At 36.0% G+C, this 21,875-nt stretch overlaps 1 protein-coding gene across 3 annotated transcripts in view; it reads right to left on the bottom strand.

Moving 5' to 3' along the window:
* LOC150095180 (calcineurin-binding protein cabin-1-like) overlaps positions 1-21,875 on the bottom strand; it is a 1,028,489-nt gene that overhangs the window by 793,734 nt on the left and 212,880 nt on the right. For all 3 annotated transcript variants that reach the window (XR_016550194.1, XM_090411711.1, XM_090411712.1), the window contains exon 16: positions 8,247-8,324. Coding sequence is in view for 2 of the 3 variants with exons in the window: in XM_090411711.1 (XP_090267837.1) it covers positions 8,247-8,324 (78 nt within the window). In the remaining variant the exon portion in view is untranslated. The remainder of the gene's footprint in view (positions 1-8,246; positions 8,325-21,875) is intronic.

Below are 21,875 nucleotides of genomic sequence, written 5' to 3'. Positions count from 1 at the left end.
CTCACCTTTGAATACAGGCCATGAACAGATTTCGAGGAACCCATGTTGTCCCTCTCGATATTTCAATGACATTTGAATGTGTCTAGCATCTTATGACTTCCTTCCTGCATTCTGTGATTGGATTGACAGCTTCCTCACTGATCATTCACTGAGTGTTATGGTTGATGACTTCTGCTCATCAGACTTCACTATTAATGCTAGAATACCCCAGGATTCTGTACTCTCACGTATGCTTTTTCTACATTAATGACCTTCTCTCTCTCTCACTTCAAATCCTATTCACAGTTTTACTGATGACAGTACTCTTCATTCTTCTTTGTCATTTAATAAATCATGTAGAACTCAAATGATAGATGCCTGAAGATATTTCTAACCAGTGACTTAAACACTGATCTCCTGAACATTCTCAAATGGGGTTAAGACAACTTAATAAATTTTAATGCCATAAAAACTCATGCCTGCCTTATTATCCACAAGAAAGACCCTACTTCACTCCCTCTTACTTTTGATAATGCTCCAATTTCTTGAAAGATCGGTTTTCTCATCTTGGCCTGACTGTCACATCCAAATTCTCTAAAAAGTTTAGTTTTCTTTTCCATTCAAAACATTATTTCTCTTCCTCTCAAATCCTAACACTTTATAAGTCTTGGATCCGACTATCCTTGGAATAATAATAATACTGTTCACACATTTGGGGTGGTACATTCAAAATCTCCCTAAGAATTCTTGATGATACAGAGAAGAGGTAATCTGTTTAATAGGTGACTCTTTGCTCACAAACTCTCTTCACTCACTTTCCCATAGGCACCAATTTCTACACTGTGCCTTTTCTATAAATATTCATGCACATTGCTCCTCTGAATTGGCTACTACCAGTGCTCTACTTTCTTCTAATCATGCAAGAGCTAGAAAAGCCACTAGCCAACTCCAAACATAATGAACAAACTTCTCATCATCTTCCTTCATTTCATTAACCGCAATTCTTTGGAACAATCTGTACTTTTTTTCCACCGAGTACAACCTCCAACTCTTTAAGAAACATATCAACAGGCTGCTTCTTTCTCCTTAATCACTTACCCACACATAGCACTTCAGTATTATAGGTCCTGTGACCTTTCATGTGTGGGGTCAACAGTCTTTTTATGTCTTTGATATACACTCATGTTCATAGAAACCAAATCGCTTTATATAAATATAGTTTTATCATCATCATAATGCTAATTATGAATATAGACCAAATTGATCTGTTCCAGTCTCATTATCCATCCAATATCCTTTTTTTGAGGTCTACCTGGCCTACTTTTTCCATAAATATAGTTATGGAAAATTTTTCCATAAATATAGTTATAGTTATGTAATTAAGTGTACATTTTTATTGGTTTATCGTTAGATATTTCATTGTATTTCATCATCTATCATTCCCATAGGTTTCTGTATAACCTAATAGTTTCAGAATTTTTATGCTATAGACAGCAAGAACGAGTTTTATATTTTCATGCTGAGATTGCTATGGCTAGTTAAGCGCAGTTAACAACTAGAAGAAAAGTGTGCTTCAGGCTTTGAATAGAGAGGGCTATTCCACTTGTGAAATAGCTAAAATGATGTCATGTAGTCAATCTACTGTTGTAGATTATGTTGTAGATAAGGTGTCCATTTGGCATTCTCTTTGCACCAATTTAACCAATCCAATCTCATTTTTTTTTGGTTAAGAAAGGTTTCTTTTTTACCCCTCTGTTATTCATTATCTACTGCTGTCAAAAGTGAAAGAAACCAGATCTGCTGAAATGAAGAAGGGGATAGGAAGAATGTCACTGTCTACACCATGCCAAAATAGAATTCAAAAAGTGGCTTTGCCTTAAAAATTACCATGGTTCATCTAGAGAACTGACATGGGACTGTGAAGAACAAATGGGAGTTGTGGCAGGCTCTGTAACTGTTCAAACTCTGTTCAGGAGAAGATTCATTCAACAAGAACTAGTAGCTTGGCACCCTCAAAAGAAACCCATCATCATCATCAATCATCATCAAATTCCTGGCATGTACCCTCAAGGGGTGTACAGGATATGATAGTACTACATGAAAAATTTTCAAAATTACTAACTTCCTATCTACAATTTTCCTCCAAATCAGTCTGATACTTGTTAAGACTGAAACATAATCAGATCTTATATTTCTATTGTCTAACGCTCTTTGTACCATATCAATCTACCTATATCTTGGTCTTCCTCTGGGTCGTTTTCCTGCCAACCTGGCAGAAAACACTTGCTTTGCTAATCTTTCCTTGCCCATTCTGTTTAAGTGACCATACACCTAAGATTAGCTCTGCTAACGCATTTCTGGATGCTGACAATGTCAAGTTCTTTCCTAATATTCTCATTTTTAATATGATATTGCCATTGATGCCACCTGTTCATGCCAGTAATCTTTCTCAGGCCTCCAAACAGCAAAAAGTCAATTTTAAATTTTAGCTTTGAATATTAGTAAGACTGTGTAGTTGAACTAAAGTTTGATACTGGAATTTGTTTTTCCAGTGAAAATATCACTGTCCACTCCATTTTGAAATATTTGCAGATTTGTTGAGTTTGTTGTCATTTCCTAATTATATCATATCTTGTACTAAAAGTGCCAAACATTATTCAAATAAAGAAATGTTATATAGGGGTGCTTAAGGGTCAAAGCTGTATAACTGAGAGGAGACCTCCACATAGCCTTTAAAGGAATGCGGAAAGCCGACCATGGCTTCTGACCTAATGTCCAATCCTCACCTTCTCGTGGTGCACCCTGTTGGGTATCTACTTGGATACTGAACGGACGAGGATGGGCTGGCAATTTGGGATTTAGCCGACCAAATTGCATTCTTATTGGTTAAACCAAAATATAGAATGATGGTACAACATGACAAAATTTCATGCCAGTTGGAGCATCGCCCGGTTAAACAAGGCCCCGTTGTTTTCCCCAGCGAACAAGGGCGAACAGCGAAAAGTCAGCTACTGAAACAAATCTGAAAATAAACCCCAACTCAACATCACCAGAGTTAAAGATCACTACAATCAACGTAAGAAGCCTGAATGGCAAAGAAATGGAACTAGCTGAGGAATTAGATAAGTACCAGATCGACATAACAGGGGTGACTGAAACAAAAAAGACCAAAACTGGTGAGATCTTTCTGAGCAATAAATACAAAATGTTATATTCAGGCAATGACAATCAAGGAAAAGAAGGAGTAGCCATAGTATTCAACACAAAATACGGGGCTAATCTTCTTGAATGGCAGTCAGTCTCAAGTAGAGTAATGTGGGCAAATATGAGAATGGGGAACTGGACAATGAGACTTATTTGTGCCTATGGTCCCACAGAAGGTTCTACTAAGGTAGAAGTGGAGGAATTTTTTGAGGCTTTAGAAAAAGCAACTGACACAATGAAAAATGAAAAGTTGGTCCTTGTTGGGGATCTAAATAGCAGAGTAGGAAATGATTGTGAGACATACAAAAATATTTTGGGAAAATTTGGAGAAAAGAGCAAAGCTAATAATAATGGCAAATATCTGTTGGATTTCTGCTCAGGACATGGACTGGTTATTAATAACACCATGTTCCAACATAAAAATGTGCACAAATTCACATGGAGAAAAGAGGCAAGGAATAAGAAAAGTCTCATTGACTTTGTTATTGTTGATAGTGATGTTTTCTCCCTGGTGCAGAACGCCAGAGTGTACAGAGGATTTGAAATTGGAAGTGATCACTATTTAGTCTTGAGCAGGATAAAATTGAATTTCATATTGAAAAGAATAACATGTAAGAAAGTTTTAAAGCGAATAAAGGTTGAGCAGCTCTCAGATGTGAACTGTAGGCTAAAATACACAAAGATTATTGAAGAAAAAATGAAAGAGTTTGAGAACAGGAATCAAACCTTGGAGATTCAGTGGCAAACTCTGAAGAAAACATTGATTCTGCCAGAGAGGCATGTGGTGAGGTTATCTGTAAGGATAAAAAAATCAGAACTCCCTGGTGGACACAGGAAGTTAAAGAGGCAGTGAAGGAAAAGAAGAAAGCATACCAAAAGTTCCTGTCAAATAAGTCAGCTTGTGCTCTTAGAGAATATAGAGACAAATGCAAGAATGCTAAACACTGTGTAAAACTAGCTAAACAAAAGTCATGGGAGGACTTTAGCAAGAATATAGAAAATAAATATCAAGAAGGTGGTAAGATATTCTGGAGGTTGTTGAAGAAGCTTAAGAATGGAGGAAAGAGTGCTGTAAAAGGAATTAGAGATGATAAAGGTGACATGAAAATGGGAGAAAAAGAAATCCTTGAAGTATGGAGTAATTACTTTGAAAAACTGCTAAATGAAACAAGCAGTGATGACAGCACAGTGGTAAAAAATACTGACCAGGCATGCAGTCAGGAATACATATTCATACTAGAAGTAGAAAAAGCCATCAAAGGCTTGAAATGTGGAAAGCCAGCAGGAGTAGATGATATTCGACCAGAAATGCTGAAGTATGGTGGTATAAGAGTCTTACAGTGGCTGCACTGCATAGTTCAGAAAGCCTGGATAGAGGGAAGAATTCCCGATGACTGGAGTAGTGCTCTCATAGTACCCATATATAAAACGGGAAATAAAACTGCATGTGAGAATTACAGAGGTATTTCCCTACTGAGTGTTCCTGGCAAGATCTATGCAAGTATACTTGAGAAACGGTTGAGAAGAATTGTGGAAGAAAAGCTTGGTGAAGAACAAGCTGGATTCAGGCCAAATAGAGGCTGTCAGAATCAGATCTTCACTTTACGACAATTTGTCGATCTGGAAAAGGCATATGACAAGGTGCTAAGAGAGAAGCTATTCAATACGCTGCAGTTATATGATGTCAATGGGGCATTATATCAAGCAATACTTAGTCTTTATTTGAGTTGTAAGTCAGCAGTTAGAATTAAAGTACAGGAAGATGGTTTAATGTTAAATCTGGTGGGAGACAAGGATGTACATTATCCCCTCTGTTATTCATCATCTATATGGATCACATTATGAAGGAAAGTGGTATTAAACATCATATCAAAATTGGAGATGTTAATGTCAGCTCTTTGCTTTATGCGGATGATGTTATACTTCTAAATAAATCTGCTACAAGTCTGCAAGATTCTCTGACTAAATTGAATAGCTGTTGTAATAGATATGGTATGAAGGTCAGAAATAAAAAGACAAAGACAATGAAAATAGGCAGAATCATTGAAAATGTCAACTGTGTTGTGAATGGAGAACCTGTGGAACAAATAAAACATTTCAGCTATTTAGGCACGATTTTTACTGAAGATGCTAAATTAAATATAGAAATAGACAACAGAATCAGCAAAGCTGGTATGGTGGGAAGTCAATTGAATAAATTCATATGGAATAAGAGAGAAATTAGTCGGAACACTAAATTAGCTGTGTACAAGACAGTGTTCAAACCAGTTTTAACTTATGGATCTGAGAGCTGGGTCAGAAGTAAAACACTTGACCAAAGACCACAGATATGAGAGTCCTGAGAAAGATTATAGGCGTGACCAGATGGCATCTATGGCAATATCATATTAAAAACGAGGATATTAGGAAAGAACTTGACATTGTCAGCATCCAGGAATGCGTTAGTAGAGCTAATCTCAGGTGGTATGGTCACTTAAACAGAATGGGCGAGGAAAGATTAACAAAACAAGTGTTCTCTGCCAGGTTGGCAGCAAAACGACCCAGAGGAAGACCAAGATATAGGTGGATTGATACGGTACAAAGTGCTTTAGACGATAGAAATATAAAATCTGATAATGTTGGAGTCTTGACAGGTAACAGACTGATTTGGAGGAAAATTGTAGATAGGAAATTAATAATGATGTAATTTTTTTCATGTAGTACTATCATATCCTGTACACCCCTTGAGGGTACATGGCAGGAATTTGATGATGATGATGATGAGAAATGTTATATTTCTTTTGTGTTATTATCCCTTTTCAAATAGTTCAAATTTAATTATCAAAAAAATATGGTTACAGCTGGTGATGCAGTTTATATGAATATGAGTGTACAGTAGACTCTCGTCTATCCGGCCTAATGTGGGATTAAGGCAGGCCAGATAACACAAAGGCTGGATAGGCTGGAGTTCTAGACCTACCTTTTCACACAAATTTGAAAAGGTAGGCCTAAGATGAAAGAGTCAAAACTTACAGTTTTTAGTTTTTGAAACAGTCCTTGATAGATGACTGCTTCACCCTTTTAGCCCACTTCTGCGAAGCAATGTTCCTCCACTTATGCAAGCAGATCACTTACTCCTGCTCACTAATGTACTGCAGCGCTGCCTTAATCGTCTTGAACCCTTCCGAATGTGGGATGAGATTTTTCCTGTCATCTAAGGATGTCTCCTTCTCCTCTTCTTCTTTCCCCTTTGTCACCATTTCCACAATATCGTTGTCAGTTATTTCATCAACTTCGTCATTTGACATCCATTCTATAATGTCCTCTGCACTGACATCGTCACAGCTCAGTACATTTTTGAGCAACGAAACAAGTTTATCATTTTCATCTTCCACTTTGGTTTCACACACGGCTTCAAGGTTGAAATGTCTACCTTCATGGTCCAAAAGAATTTTCAAAGAATTTACAAGTGATAGGTTTCAAATCTCTTCCCATGCTTCAGCCAACCACCTTATGACATCTAGCAAGTCAATGTTTGTCAGAGTGGTTATGCATTCTTCATTATTATCAATCGCTGATATCAACAAACTGAGAAGACACCAATGATACTTTTTCTTTAGCATTTCAAGGATGCCCTGGTCCATCGGCTGACAAACAGCAGTCACATTGAGTGGTAAAAATAAAGCTTTGATGTCTCCATCTATGAGTTCATCACTGGCAGGATGTAAAGGTGCGTTGTCAAGAAGTAGCACAGCTTTTCTTGGCAAATTGTTGTCTTTCAAATGTTTTTCTACAGTCAGTACGAATTCATTTTGGAACCAGGTTTTAAAGATTTTCTGAATTCATCCATGCTTTCGTTTGATGTGTGTAATATAGGAGTAGTGATTCCTGATTTTCCAGTTTTTTAAAAGCTCTAGGTTTCTTTGATTTTCCTATTAACGTAAGCCTAAGCTTGTGGTTGCCGGCTGCATTACTGCAAGCCAAGATGGTGACTCATTCCTTGCTTTTCTTGTATCCTGGTGCAGCAGCTTCTTTTTTTGATGCAAGTGTTTTTGTAGGGAACATCTTATAATTTAAACCGGTCTCATCCCAGTTGTACAACTGCTCTCCATAAATTCCCTCCTTTTCAATAAGCTTAAAAAGATAGTCTTTGAACAAAAGTACAGCCTCTTTATCAGCAGATAAAGCCTCCCCACTTAAATTGCAATGCTTTTTCCTACAATATTGGCCCAGTAACAGGCAAGCCTTTTCCTCTCAAGTGTTCATGCCACAAAAATAAACTTCCTCATCTTCTTTATGCTTACCTTTCAGCATCGTTTTTCTTATTTTCATTCCACTTCCACTAGCTTGGGCAGCACACGAATTTTCAATTTCTGCTCGATTTTTCTTCCAGTCTCCAACTGTACTTTTCCCGACTCCTACCTCCGAAGCAATAGTTTTTGCCCAGAGTCTAGTCACTTTATAGCACATAGTTTCTCCTTCATAGTCACTACAACCTTTTTTCATTTGTCACCCATTTCGTAATCTTTAATAAAAAAAAAAAACATAGAAGTACACCAAACAACAATTTACTAATGTAACCAGGAACAATGGCAAACATATTCTGCACTTGTGGACATCCGATACACAACTGACTAAGCAGGGAAATCCGCACTTTGCATGTCTCAACTTGTGTTATGCACACGGCACGTAGGAGGATTGTAGCAGATGTCCGCTTGCAACGCCTTGGCAAAGTAAATTACAGAATGTATTCTTCATTTTATCACGGAGAATTACTGTATTATTATAATTCTCCGTGATAAAATCTGGGCTCCGGATAGTATGGAGGCCGGATAGTCGAGAGTCTACTGTATATGCTAAAAACATTGTATGTCAAAATATTTTGATAATGATAGATATCAATATACAAGACACTTCTTTATGAACGTCTTTTTTTATGATTACCTATATTCATTTCCTTATTTGTTTTTGTTTCAACCTCTTATTAAGATATAAGAAAAAGAATGATATTAAAGCTATCTACAAATGAAAGGAAGATTTTACAAGACAAATAGAACTGCCATTAATATTAAAAGAATACATACCAAAATAGGGATGGAGGGTCAAGATGCTTCCGTAATCTACAATACGAATTGATAAATATCTCTGTCAGTCCTTCAGACCTATTTAGGATAGAATGGAGAAATAAATTATCAGCAAAAACCAACTATATGTAACATGTAATATAATATTTATTAACATAAAATTAACATAAGAATTTTAGGAGGGCAGTAGAAGCAGAGGAAAGTGTTTAACATTAAACAATGGGCTCTAAATAAGAAATACATGAAGTTTCCAAAATTTTCTATTTCATGCCAGAAGCTTCAAAATATTATAACTTTAGAGTAACTGAAGACATGGGTGATAAGTGAGAAAAGAAGAAACCTACTGGCATTTTTCTTGAAGAGTTGGAGGGTGGTTGTAGTTGTTTGTGAAAACTTCATGAAGAAAGATGTTCCACAGCACATAAGCAGGTGGAATAAAAAAGGATAAGTAGGTTCAATGTGTCTTAAGTTGGACTTGAAAGGAATGTCAGGCAGATTTTCGTGTGTTTTAAGAGACCCAACATGGAAAGATGAATAACAATGGATGCCAGTTTAGTGGAGAAGTGTCCATAGAAGTAAATTTAGAAAAGACAGAGCTGAAACAAGCAATTCATCTGTGGGATAAAGGTTATAGTAGTGAGTTATTGAAGTTTGCTGTCATTTTTTGATGTTTGTTTCAAATTTGTTTCTCCTCTGGACAACACTGAGAATTTTTAGGGAGGATTTATGTGATCTCAAACATGTGAACAGTTTCCGAAGGATGAGTAGATTTTGAATTTGTAGAAGACTAGCAGATGGATAGGTGAAAAGCAAAATCTTAAATGGAAAACAATGCCTAGTTTTATGCAGGCTGATGAAGCTGGTGACATAATATGTTTATGCCAGAAGAAGCAAGGAGGTAAATGTCACTCTAAGGAAAGATCTGATCCTCTCTGGTGATTTGCATTTTACTGAGGTAAGAGCTGTGGTTCCTTTTGCAAAAATGGCAAGTCTACATTTTGGTAGAACGGAAGGTGACCAAGTTAACCTTGTCCCAATGAAGGATGTATGAAGGGTAGTGCTCAAGACAAATGTTACCAACAATTTTGAAGAAATGTTGCTAGAAATGTTTGTGCCCTGCATAGTTTGTCAAATGAGCAGAATGAATAAAGGATGAATGAAATGTACTAGCAACAAAGGTGTGGAGAAGATTACTGGTTATTGAGAGTAGATCATTTATGCATATGAGAAAGTGTAGGCAGTAGATTATAGCCTTAAGGTAATTACATACATGAAGAAGCTTGAAATGAGTAAACCCTACTACAACATGTAATTAACAACTAGAAAGAAAGCTGGCTACCCAATTACAGAATATGGAAGAGAGACTGAAGGATGGCACTCTACTTGGAGGCCTTGCTGCTAGACACAATCAAGTGCTCTGGAAACATCAACAGCAACATGACATGTTTATCGAACTCTTTCCAGAGTATTATGTGTCAATGTGGTAGAATTCATACTGGTGATTCTTTAGGTAGTGGAGAAATTGACTGCCCCAAGATGTTGGTTGGCAGGTTGCTATTTTTTTTTTTTTTTGGAACTGGTTGTATGTATATATATATATATATGTGTGTGTGTGTGTGTGTGTGTGTGTGTGTGTGTGTGTGTGTGTGTGTGTGTGTGTGTGTGTGTGTGTGTGTGTGTGTTAGCTTTCATGTACTGGGATCAGTGCCAAGTGAGTATAAAAGATTGTGGAGATAATATAGGACAAGTATTAGTTCTGGAGCATGGCTTTGAGTACAACTGGCAAGATGCTATCAAAAATAGAAGAGTGTTTGCAAAGAACTAGAAGAAACAAATTCCATTTGGACAGGAGGTGAGTTTTCTGCTATGGTTTTGACAAAAGTCCAATTGAAATATTCTGAAAGCAAATTTCACACTGTTATTTGCTAATAAACAGAAAAACTAAGCTATGTAAACAATGGTGCTTAGCTTGCTTACCAACTTGTAGGCTTCTTAAGATTATGGTTCATTTATTTATTTATTTTTCTGAATAAGAAAGAGTAACAAATCAGACATACCTGAATAATCTGAAGATCACGATGGCGGCAATATTTAGTGCAGAATTTAAAATTAAGCCAAAAAATAATGTGAGAAGGGAAAGCAATGTGTAAGGTAGAAATCAAATACACGAGCAAAGATATATCAAAAAGTAGGGGAGGGGGGGATGAGAAGGCAATGATTTAAGAGATTATGAACTTTTTAAAAAATTATGAGCTATAAAACTAAAATCCTACTGTGAAACGTAATCAGCAAGCAGGATAAATGACAATGCACTGGCTGTTTGGATTCATCATTCAGATAATGAATGAAAAAAAAAAAGTTCTGAGTTTGCCATGTGATTCACTAGATGAAAACATACTAGTTGGAGAACTAATACCTTCTACTGCTTTGATAGACCTGTTTGTTAAACCTCATTGGACAAACAGAAATGAAAGCATTGCAGATGAGAATTACATGTAACTCACTCCGAGCAGGTGTTTGGATCATAAGAGTATTACTATTATTATTACTATTATTACGGGCAACTCCAGGGAGTCATTAGACTCATCGAGGGAGGCCCCAAATCATATTCATCACAACTATCTGACATTCATACAGTATCTATCATACCTCGCCTTAAACTCATTCACTGTCACAGCATCCACTACAGACTCAGGGAGCGCATTCCACTCATTCACTACTCTAAAAGTAAAGAACCCAGCTCTAACACCTTTACGAACCACACTTTTGCCCAGTTTCCATGGATGTCCCCTAGTCCTCCCACAACCAGCCCTGTTCTCAAAAATATCTTCTGAATTAATTTTATAGAAACCTTTCAGTAATTTGAATGTCTCAATCATATCTCCCCCTCCTCCGCCTATCAACCAATTTTTGCAACCCACAAATCCTCAACCTGTTCTCATACGGTTCATTCCACAGACCTGCTATCATCTTGGTCACTCGCCTCTGACCAAGAGTAGAGGCAATTTGATTGAGGAAAGGAAGAGTAGAAGTTTGGGAGGTCATCCAGTTACACAGATTTGTAGTGGCATGATGTTAGACAGGACACTTGTAAAAGATTGTGACTTAAGTTACTGAAAGGAGGAGCAACCTCTTTGGTACGCTTGGAAGGGGATTGATTGATTGATAGTTTGTTAGTGCGAAGACAGCAACAATCATATTGCAGCAAATCAAAGGTTCCAGCAGTACAGAAGATAATAATAATAAATAGTAATAAATTGATAAATCAGTAAAGTAAATATATGCTATATAAAAAGCAAATTTAAAACAAATTAAGCAATTCAATATATATATATACATAAACAGAATTCATAATCAAATGTATTGATGTTTAAAAATATTAATTCTTTCTAAAAAGTTAAAACACATCATTCAATTTGTTGGAGTCTGATAACATCTGCTTGAGAGTATATGGCTCACTAGATTAGCAAAAATTTCATTCTCCTCTCATGTGAAGTGCAGCCACTGCACCAAAATATGACAAATGATGAGAGATGCATGTTGCATTTTTCACATATATCAGCCCTCGGTTAATAAGAATGGGTAAGGTGACTGTGACCTATGCAGAGTCTAGCAAGAACAATGTAGACTAGACTCTACATAGGTCACAGAGTCTAGCAAGAACAATGTACTCCGTTCTGTTTTTACGTAGGCTAGATGGCCAACGTTTAATTTCAGGCTCAATCTCATGCAGTTTGTTTGTTTGTCAGTGCCTGCTATGAAAAGTCATTAGGTAATTAGGTTTGATCTTATAAGCTCTATGAATCTGAAGTCTATATATGGGACTGTCAGACAGTACACACAGAAAATGTATCAGCTAATGTAGCAGCAGTATCAGCAATCTCATTTACTTTATTACTTGATCTTAGAACTTTCATGAAGTTGTAAAACTTTTAAGTCTGCATGTTATGAGTCTGTATAAAGATAGTGTTTTTCTTTTATATGCACAAGCAAAAGCTGAATGGACTGCAACTCTGCTGTATAATTACTTCAAATAAGTTGGATTTAGTGGGATATAGTAATGTCAGGAAACACAGCTACACAACCAAGAAAAGTCTCATATCTTGAACGATGAGTATAGATGGGCAAGAAATCAGAGTGGGCTACTCTGTGCATTAAACATTTGCAGGTAAACAGACACGGAGTATGAGACTTGAGTTGATAAAGTGAGAGATTACAAGATGGAGTGCAGACCTATCATAGAGTAATGATGTTACGTTTCATGCAGATAATGCTGTCAACATTCATGCCAATAGTGTCCATAATCTCTTTAACATGCATACCAAAGGGATGTGTAGTAGTATGACATGCATGCCACTCAAAGCAGAGAAAAGATATAGTCCACGTAGGATGCTCTGGAAGACACTTTATTTTTTGGGCATAGTTAAGAGACAACTTTTTTTCATCTAAGTGATAGAGTAGGTTCATTTGTACCAACATAAGGACTCTGAATGAGTGATGTGTGAAGAGCACCACTAGTTATTCATATACCATGATGATGGTATACAAACAGGTTCCAAGAACTATAAACCTGGGACCCCATAATCAGGCTTTCACCATACAAATACACAATAAAGATGAAGCAAGGAACATCGATCAGTACTCTGTTTTGTAGAGGAGGGAGTGCAATGGAAATTCAATGCTTCTTTGCATGTATCCTAAGCGGACAGATGTATGTATAAAACATAAGTTTTATGTCAAAGTAAAGTTCCAAGAACTTGGCCTCTTGTGCTATTAGAATAATACTTTGTTCCATTCTAAAAACAGGATATAAGTGAATAGATTTTTGGCAGACAACTTTTTCTGCTGAAAAACTGAATCCATTAATGAGCCCATGAAGAGATACTATTAATGGCTTGGTGAAGTCGTCCTTTAATTACCTCATCATCAAATTCCAGCCATGTACCCTCAAGGGATGTACAGTATTGTTAAATTGCGAATGAAATTATTTTGTATGTTTTAATTCCTTGTTCACAATTAACATAATCCACCATGTTATAAGCAAGACTTGTAAATATCATTTGTTGTTAGTTCTCTTGCTTGTAAATTATTATTCATATAATTACTTGGAGTCTGTTCATTATTGTTTAATTAATTAATCTAAAATATGTATTGGTACTGATAGGACTCTGTATTAAAAATATCATTCTTTTAATTTACTTTATTCTGTATAATAATATTGTAAGAAATTGTATATATGTAAGTTTAATGTACCCTATGTGAACTGTGATATATTTTTTTATTAGTATTTCTGAAAGAGAAAGTAATTTTGTGTAATTCTTCTGATTGAATTTGATTGGCTGTTATCAAGGAAATGAAGTGAATTTTGGATAGCGCGAGCATGGAGCGTGCAAAGGAAGAAGAAGAAGTTGATATAAGCTGAACCGTGAGAACCACATTCTGGCGGGAAGAAGGGACGTATTTAAGAGGAAAGCGAAAGTAAAAGAGGGGGAGAAAGCTTAGAGGCAACATGGAGTAAAGTAAGGGACGGCAGTGTCAGAATTTGTAGTGCGGTAATTAGATTAAAAAGGGACCAGGAAGTCAATTGGCAATCTGATATGGAATTCAAAAGTTACAACGAATTCCAATAGTTTAAAAGAAGAACAGTCCAAGACTGAATTTATTGTATAGAAGTAAATAAGGAATAAGTATATTACCTAATACAAGTGTGTCAAAACTTGTGAAACACTATAATTAATAATTCAGTTATTATAAAGAAGATTTCTCTTGAATAGTGTTGCTTCAGAGTGATAGTTAAACTGAGTTTTAAAAGTGCCTATAGTGAAACTGATGTGCAAAGGATTTAACCTGGTAAGAACAGTCTAATTTTGTTATAATTCAGAGTGAAGATATAAGAGTTAGCTCCGGCTAATATATCTTAACATTAACTGTGACATTCTACTTAAAAGTGCCGAGGCACAGAGCCTAAAAGTATCCCCCCCCCCCTTGAAGTGATAACTGCCTCATAACTGATTTAAGTGTTTGTTAACTGAGAGAGAATTAGAGAATTCTACTTCAAGGATATTCACTGTGAGATTCTGTAATATTGAACTGTGTGAACCATTTTTAATCATTAGGAAGAATATAGATTTAATAGCTGAATGTCTAATGCCAAAATTTATGTGAATGTTGTGAGTAGTCGAACTAAGTTAATTTGCATTATCTTATTCTCAAAGTTATACTTAAGTACATATTATATAACCCTGCATTAAATGTTTTGTTTTATTGATTTCAATATGGTGTTTGCTTGATTCTCTTTTACTGCACCGTTCATAAAATTATCGTACCTTGCAGAAACCTTAATTGTTAATATAAGACTCAGCCTGTACAAAAAGTGAAATTGCTAAAAGTTAGTTGATGATTGATTCCACTATATTGCTTAAACTAATCGGAATATAGTGATGTAGTATAAATATAAATTTCTCAATATTTTGAATAGTAATCAACCAACAATTAATTAATTTAAATAAGAACATCGTTCCAACAAAATGGCAGATTCAAAACCAGGATGTACGATCCAACAATATGATAGTATTACATGAAAAATTTATATCATTACTAACTTCCTATCTACAATTTTCCTCCAAATCAGTCTGTTACTTGTCAAGACTACATATTATCAGATCTTATATTTCTATCGTCTATGGCACTTTGTACCATATCAATCTACCTATATCTTGGTCTTCCTCTGGGTTGTTTTCCTGCCAACCTGGCAGAGAACACTTGTTTTGCAAATCTTTCCTCGTCCATTCTCTTTAAGTGACCATACCACTGAGATTAGCTCTGCTAATGAATTCCTGGATGCTGACAACATCAAGTTCTTTCCTAATATCCTCGTTTTTAATATGATATTGCCATTGATGCCATCTGTTCACGCCTATAATCGTTCTCAGGACTCTCATATCTGCGGTCTCTAGTCTTTGGTCAAGTGTTTTACTTCTGACCCAGCTCTCAGATCCATACGTTAAAACTGGTTTGAACACCGTCTTGTATACAGCTAATTTATTATTCCGACTAATTTCTCTCGTATTCCATATGAATTTATTCAACTGACTTCCTACCATACCAGCTTTATTGATTCTGTTGTCTATTTCTATATTTAATTTACCATCTTTACTAAAACTCGTGCCTAAGTAGCTGAAATGTTTTATTTGTTCCACAGGTTCTCCATTCACAACACAGTTGACATTATCAATGATTCTGCCTATTTTCATTGTCTTTGTCTTTTTATTGCTGACCTTCATACCATATCTATTACAACAGCTATTCAATTTAGTCAGAGAATCTTGCAAACTTTTAGCAGATTTATTTAGAAGTATAACATCATCCGCATATAGCAAAGAGCTCACATTAACATCTCCAATTCTGATATCATGTTTAATACCACTTTCCTTCATAATATGATCCATATAGATGATGAATAACAGAGGGGATAATGTACATCCTTGTCTCACACCAGATTTAACATTAAACCATCTTCCTGTACTTCCTTCAATTCTAACTGCTGACTTACAATTCAAATAAAGACTAAGTATTGCTTGATATAATGCCCCATTGACACCATATAACCGTAGCATATTGAATAGCTTCTCTCTTGACACCTTGTCATATGCCTTTTCCAAATCGACAAAACTTAAATACAGATCTTTGTTATATTCCCATGATTTCTCCACTATTTGTCGTAAAGTGAAGATCTGATCCTGACAGCATCTATTTGACCTGAATCCAGCTTGTTCTTCACCAAGCTTGCCTTCCACAAAATCTTCTCAACCGTTTCTCAAGTATACTTGCATATATCTTACCAGGAGCACTCAATAGGGATATACCTCTGTAATTCTCAGATTCAGTTTTATTTCCCTTTTTATATATGGGTACTATGAGAGCTCTACTCCAATCATCAGGAATTCGTCCCTATGTCCAGGCTTTCTGAACTATGCACAGGAGCCAGTGTAAGACTTTTATACCACCATACTTCAGCATTTCTGGTCAAATATCATCTACTCCTGCTGCCTTTCCACATTTCAAGCCTTGGATGGCTTTTTCTACTTCAAGTATGGATATGTATTCCAGACTGCCTGCTTATTCAGTGTTTTTTACCAGTGTGCTGTCATCACTGCTAGTTTCATTTAGCAGTTTTTCAAAGTAATTACTCCATATTTCAAGGATATCTTTTTCTCCCATTTTCATGTCAACTTTATCATCTCTAACTCATCTTACAGCACTCTTTCCTCCAATACCTAAGCTTCTTCAACAACCTCCAGAATATTTTGCCACTTTCTTGATATTTATTTTCTATGTTCATGCCAAAGTCCTCCCATGACTTTTGTTTCATACAGTATTTAGCTTTCTTACATTTGTCTTTGTATTCTCTAAGAGCAAAAGCTGACTTATTTGCCAGGAATTTTTGATATGCTTTCTTCTTTTCCTTCAATGCCTCTTTAACTTCCTGTGTCCACCATGGAGTTCTAATTTTTCTATCCTTACAAATAACTTCACCACATGCCTCTCTAGCTGAATCAATCAGGGTTTTCTTCAAGGCTTGCCACTGAATTAGTTCCTGTTCTCAAACTCTTTCATTTTTTCTTGAATAATCTTTGAGTATTTTAGTCTATAGTTCACATCTGAGAGCTGCTCAACTTTTATTCACTTTAAAACTTTCTTAGATGTTATTCTTTTCAATATGAAATTCAATTTTATTCTGCTCAAGACTAAATAGCGATCACTTCCAATTTCAAATCCTCTGTACACTCTGGTGTCCTGCACCAGGGACAAAACATCACTATCAACAATAACATAGTCAATGAGGCTTTCCTTATTCCATGCCTCTTCTCTCCATTTGAATTTGTGTACATTTTTATGTTGGAACATGGTAATCAATCCATGTTCTGAGCATTTTCTGTCAGTTGCGTTTTCTAAAGCATCATAAAAATTCCTCCACTTCTACCTTAGTAGAACCTTCTGTGGGACCATAGGCACAAATAAGTCTCATTGTCCAGTTCCTCATTCCCATATTTGCCCACATTACTCTACTTGAGACTGCCTAACATTCAAGAAGATTAGCCTCATATTTAGTGTTGAATACTATGACTACTCCTTCTTTTCCTTGATTGTTATTGCCTGAATATAACATTTTGTATTTATTGCTCAGAAAGATCTCACCAGTTTTTGTCTTTTTTGTTTCAGTCACCCCTATTATGTCGATCTGGTACTTATCTAATTCCTCAGCTAGCTCCATTTCTTTGCCATTCAGGCTTCTTATGTTGATAGTACTGATCTTTAACTCTGGTGATGTTGAGTTGTCGTGTTTTTTCTGATTTGTTCCAGTAGCTGACTTTTCGCTGTTTGCCCTGATTCCCTAGCGAAAACAATGGGGGCCCTTGTTTAACCAGGTGACGGCCCAGCCAGCATGAAAATGAAATTTTATCATGTTGTACCATCATTTTGTATTTTGGTTTAACCAATAAGAATACAATTTAGTCAGCTAAATCCAGAATTGCCGGCCCATCCTCATTTGTTCAGTATCCAGGTTCACCACGAGAAGGTGAGGATTGGACATTATGTCAGAAGCCCTGGTCGGTTCTCCGCATTCCTGTAAAGGCTATGTGAAGGTCTCCTCTCAGTTATACAGCTTTGACCCTTAAGCACCACTTTAATTACCTTCATATTGCAAAAGTGCCAGTAAATTGCAAAGTTACTGACATAAAGAGTACTGCTAACGGTAGAAGGAAGCTGTTCAGTGATTGAATTAACTCTGCTAGCAAAAAGTGTCATACTTAAGACAGAATCTTTATGAACCACTTCTTCTTCTTCTTCTTGATTATGGCTGAGATGGTGTACTTTCCACTCAGACTTGGACTCGGCTGGACAGAATGTTTTTAATAAAAGCCAGAAGGTGTCCCTTCAGACTACTATTAAAAAAAGTCTTTAAATATGCCATGTCTTCAAGCTCTGTCACAGGGATGTATGGGGTGTCGAGGAGAAACAGTACTTCTCCACTTGGACGGTCGCACATAATTGTGGTTCAGCTTTGGATTGCTTCTCACTGGACACCCAACTCTCACTTATAGCTTCAAGAAGCTAAGTAAACTGGTAGTGGCCACACCCCAGTAAATTCTGTCAACTCACAAGCTAAACTACATGAGGGTAGCCAGATATGACGATCTCATGCAGTGACTGTATTCGGTGAATCGGCTGCAAACAGCATCTGTACTCCATGTTAGGAGTGACTGAATTCAGATCAAGGAGTGGTGGTTGACACTTGATGAAACTTTACCATTGAAACTGAATGAACTCTAAACAATCTAAAGATGCATGCCGGCTTGACCGTCGCCCGGTCAAACAAGGGTCATGCCCACTATTAGGGAACCAAGATAGTGAAGGCGAAAAATATGTTATTGGAACAAAACATCACCAGTAGACAGGAAAAACATAACAAGAATAGGAACATGGAACGTAAGAACCCTTCACAGAAAGGAGCATTGGAAATACTACTGCATGAATTAGACAACTACAGATGGGAAGTGATTGGTCTCTGCGAAACCAGATGTACTGGAAAAGGAGAATTTCACCATGGACAGTACAAAATTTCACCACGGACAGTACAGAATTTCACCATGGACAGTAAAACGAGGCTCAAAACACTCTATTGTCCTACAATCCTATTTCACCTAGAATAATAAAAGCAAGATTTAAAACATCATTTGGATCACTGACTGTTATTCAAGTATATTCACCAACTTCAATACCATCATCAGAAGTTGTAATGTTTTTTGCAGATCTATACAGATCTGCAAAAAACAATATAGCACACATCAAATCAAGATCCCCTAATTGTAATGGGGAACTTAAATTTTTCATGTAGTACTATCATATCCTGTACACCCCTTGAGGGCACATGGCAGGAATTTGATGATGATGATGACTTAAATGCAAAAGTAGGCAAAGACTGGGATAGGCCAAGAGTAAATGGGCAGTTTGGGTATGGAGAAAGCAATGAACATGGAGAAAGACTGCTAAACTTCTGTTCAGATAATAGACTAACAATAACCAACACTCTCTTTAAACAACAAAAATCCCAAAGAAAATGGACATGGATATTACCAGATGGACAAACTAAGAATATGACAGATTATATTATTGTAAACCAAAGATGGAAATTAAGTACCCTAAATTGCTGCAGACTGTGGATCAAACCATAAGCTAGTACTAGCAAACTAAGAATAAAGTTAAAATCTGAAAGGACGTTTAGAGTCAAAAGGAGACTAAATGTAAATAAACTATAAGACGATAATATTCTAAGAAAATGTCCACTAGAATTAGATAAAAACCTGAAGGAACTACCAAACAGAATATAAGCATCAAAGAACATTGGTGCAAATGAAAGGAAATAATATTACAATCAACAGAAAATACAATAGGTTATTACACAAAAAAGAGAAAGTAAAAAGGACTGGATCTCGAATGAAGTAAAAAGGTTAAGTGACCAAAGGAAAAGCATGAAATTAACACAGAACTATAACAGAAATGAATATAATAGATTAACCAGAGAAATTAAAAAATTATGAAAGAGACAACAATAACTGGTTAGAAAAAAAAACTCAAAATTGCAGAGAAGCTATCAAAGGAAAATAACATTCATAGATTATATAAACAAATAGATCAAATTAGTAAGACACAGACAACAAAATTGATAATAATCAAAAACAAAGAGAGACAACATTAATTGAAGATAAAACAAAAAGAATGGCCAGATGGGAAGAAACTTTAGAGACTTATATAATAAAAATAGCTCTCAGGATGTTATTATTCCGATCACCGAAATGGAAGAGGAAACAAATATCTTTATGAAAGAAACAACAACACACAGCATAGATAAACTTAAAACAAGGAAAGCACCAGGTGCTGATCAGATACACGTGAATTCTTAAAAGCAGGAAAGGAACAACTTTTGGAACTATTAAAAACATTATTTGAAAGAATCTACAAAAATGAAGCAATACCTACTGATTGGACCAAATCAGTTATAAATCCTATATACGAAAAAGGAGATAAAACAGAATACATTAACTACAGACGCATTAGCCTCCTCAGTATTCCAAATAAGGTTCTTACGAAAGTACTCAAAAACAAATTAAGCTATATATAGAACTAGCATTAGGAGAAGAAAAAGCAGGGTTCAGACCAGGATGAAACACAATTGATCAATTATTCACCTTAAGACAGCTAACAGATTGGAAAATAAATATCAAGAAGGTGACAAGATATTCAGCAGGTTGTTGAAGAAGCTCAGAAATGGAAGAAAGAGTACTATAAAAGTAATTAGAGATGATAAAGGTGACATGAAAACAAGAGAAAAAGATATCCTTGAAGTATGGAGTAATTACTTCAAAAAATGGCTAAATGAAACAAGCAGTGATGACAGCACAATGGTAAAAAAACACTGACCAGGCATGCAGCCAGGATATGAATACATATCCATACTTGAAGTAGAAAAAGCCATCAAAGGCTTGAAATGTGGAAAGGAGCAGGAGTAGATGATATCCGACCAGAAATGCTCAAATATGGAGGTATAGAAGTCTTACAGTGGCTGCACTGCATAGTTCAGAAGGCCTGGACAGAAGGACAAATTCTAGATGATTGGAGTAGAGCTCTCATAGTACCCATACATAAAAAGAGAAATAAAACTGAATGTGAGAATTACAGAGGTATTTCATTACCAAGTGTCTCTTGATAAGATATATGCAAGTATACTTGAGAAACGGTTGAGATGGATTGTGGAAAAGAAGCTTGGTAAAGAACAAGCTGGAGATTCTGGCCAAATAGAGGCTGTCAGAATTAGATAGTTGTAAAGTGAAATTTTACACTGGAATGGTCAGCCAGTGTAAAATTGTAAAAGAAGCAACCAGTAAGGCCTTAAACAAAGAAAACTGTGGAATCAAAATATATGGGGAAAATATAACAAACTTAAAATTTGCAGACAATATTTCATTACTTGCAAGCACAGAAGAAGACCTACAATGAATTTCTGATAAAATAAATGAATAATGCATGAAATTTGGATTAAACCTGAGTTGCAAAAATTTTTAAATATGAATAATTTGATCAAGTTCTGCAATCTGTGTGTTTCACTTAATTACAAGGCATAATGTAAAAATTCTCCATACATACAATGCAGAATGCAGGGTGATGATGAAGTTGGAATGATGAAGTGGAATGATGAAGTTGGCATCATCATGTCAATTGTAAGCCATTCGTTCTGAATGAATTGTGTGCTCACTTTCTGATTTTCCTGTTTCGTGAAATAAAACTTCAAAATGGAGGAAGAATTTGATTCAAGCCAAATATAGTGCAACAACCAATGTTCATACATCAAAATTGAAACAAAACTTGAAACTGATACCTATCACAATGCAATTGTGATGGGTATCTTATTTTATCCCTTTCAATGTTGTGGTTAGCATTGGAAAAATGGAAAGCTAAACCGGAATTGTCCTCCATGCTGATGTTTATGTCTCCGATGTGATCCTTTCGTCTTATTTCTAGACGTTTGTCCGATGTAATTCAGGCCGCAAGAACAAGGAATGTTGTAAA

The sequence above is a fragment of the Typopeltis vanoorti genome, chromosome 21 (assembly GCF_054136105.1).
Source record: "Typopeltis vanoorti isolate ZY-2024b chromosome 21, IOZ_Tvanoo_1.0, whole genome shotgun sequence".
In the NCBI taxonomy this organism is placed as follows: Eukaryota; Metazoa; Arthropoda; class Arachnida; order Uropygi; family Thelyphonidae; genus Typopeltis; species Typopeltis vanoorti.
Note: the sequence above shows the minus strand (reverse complement) of the source record. Positions and strands in the feature narration are given on the sequence as shown.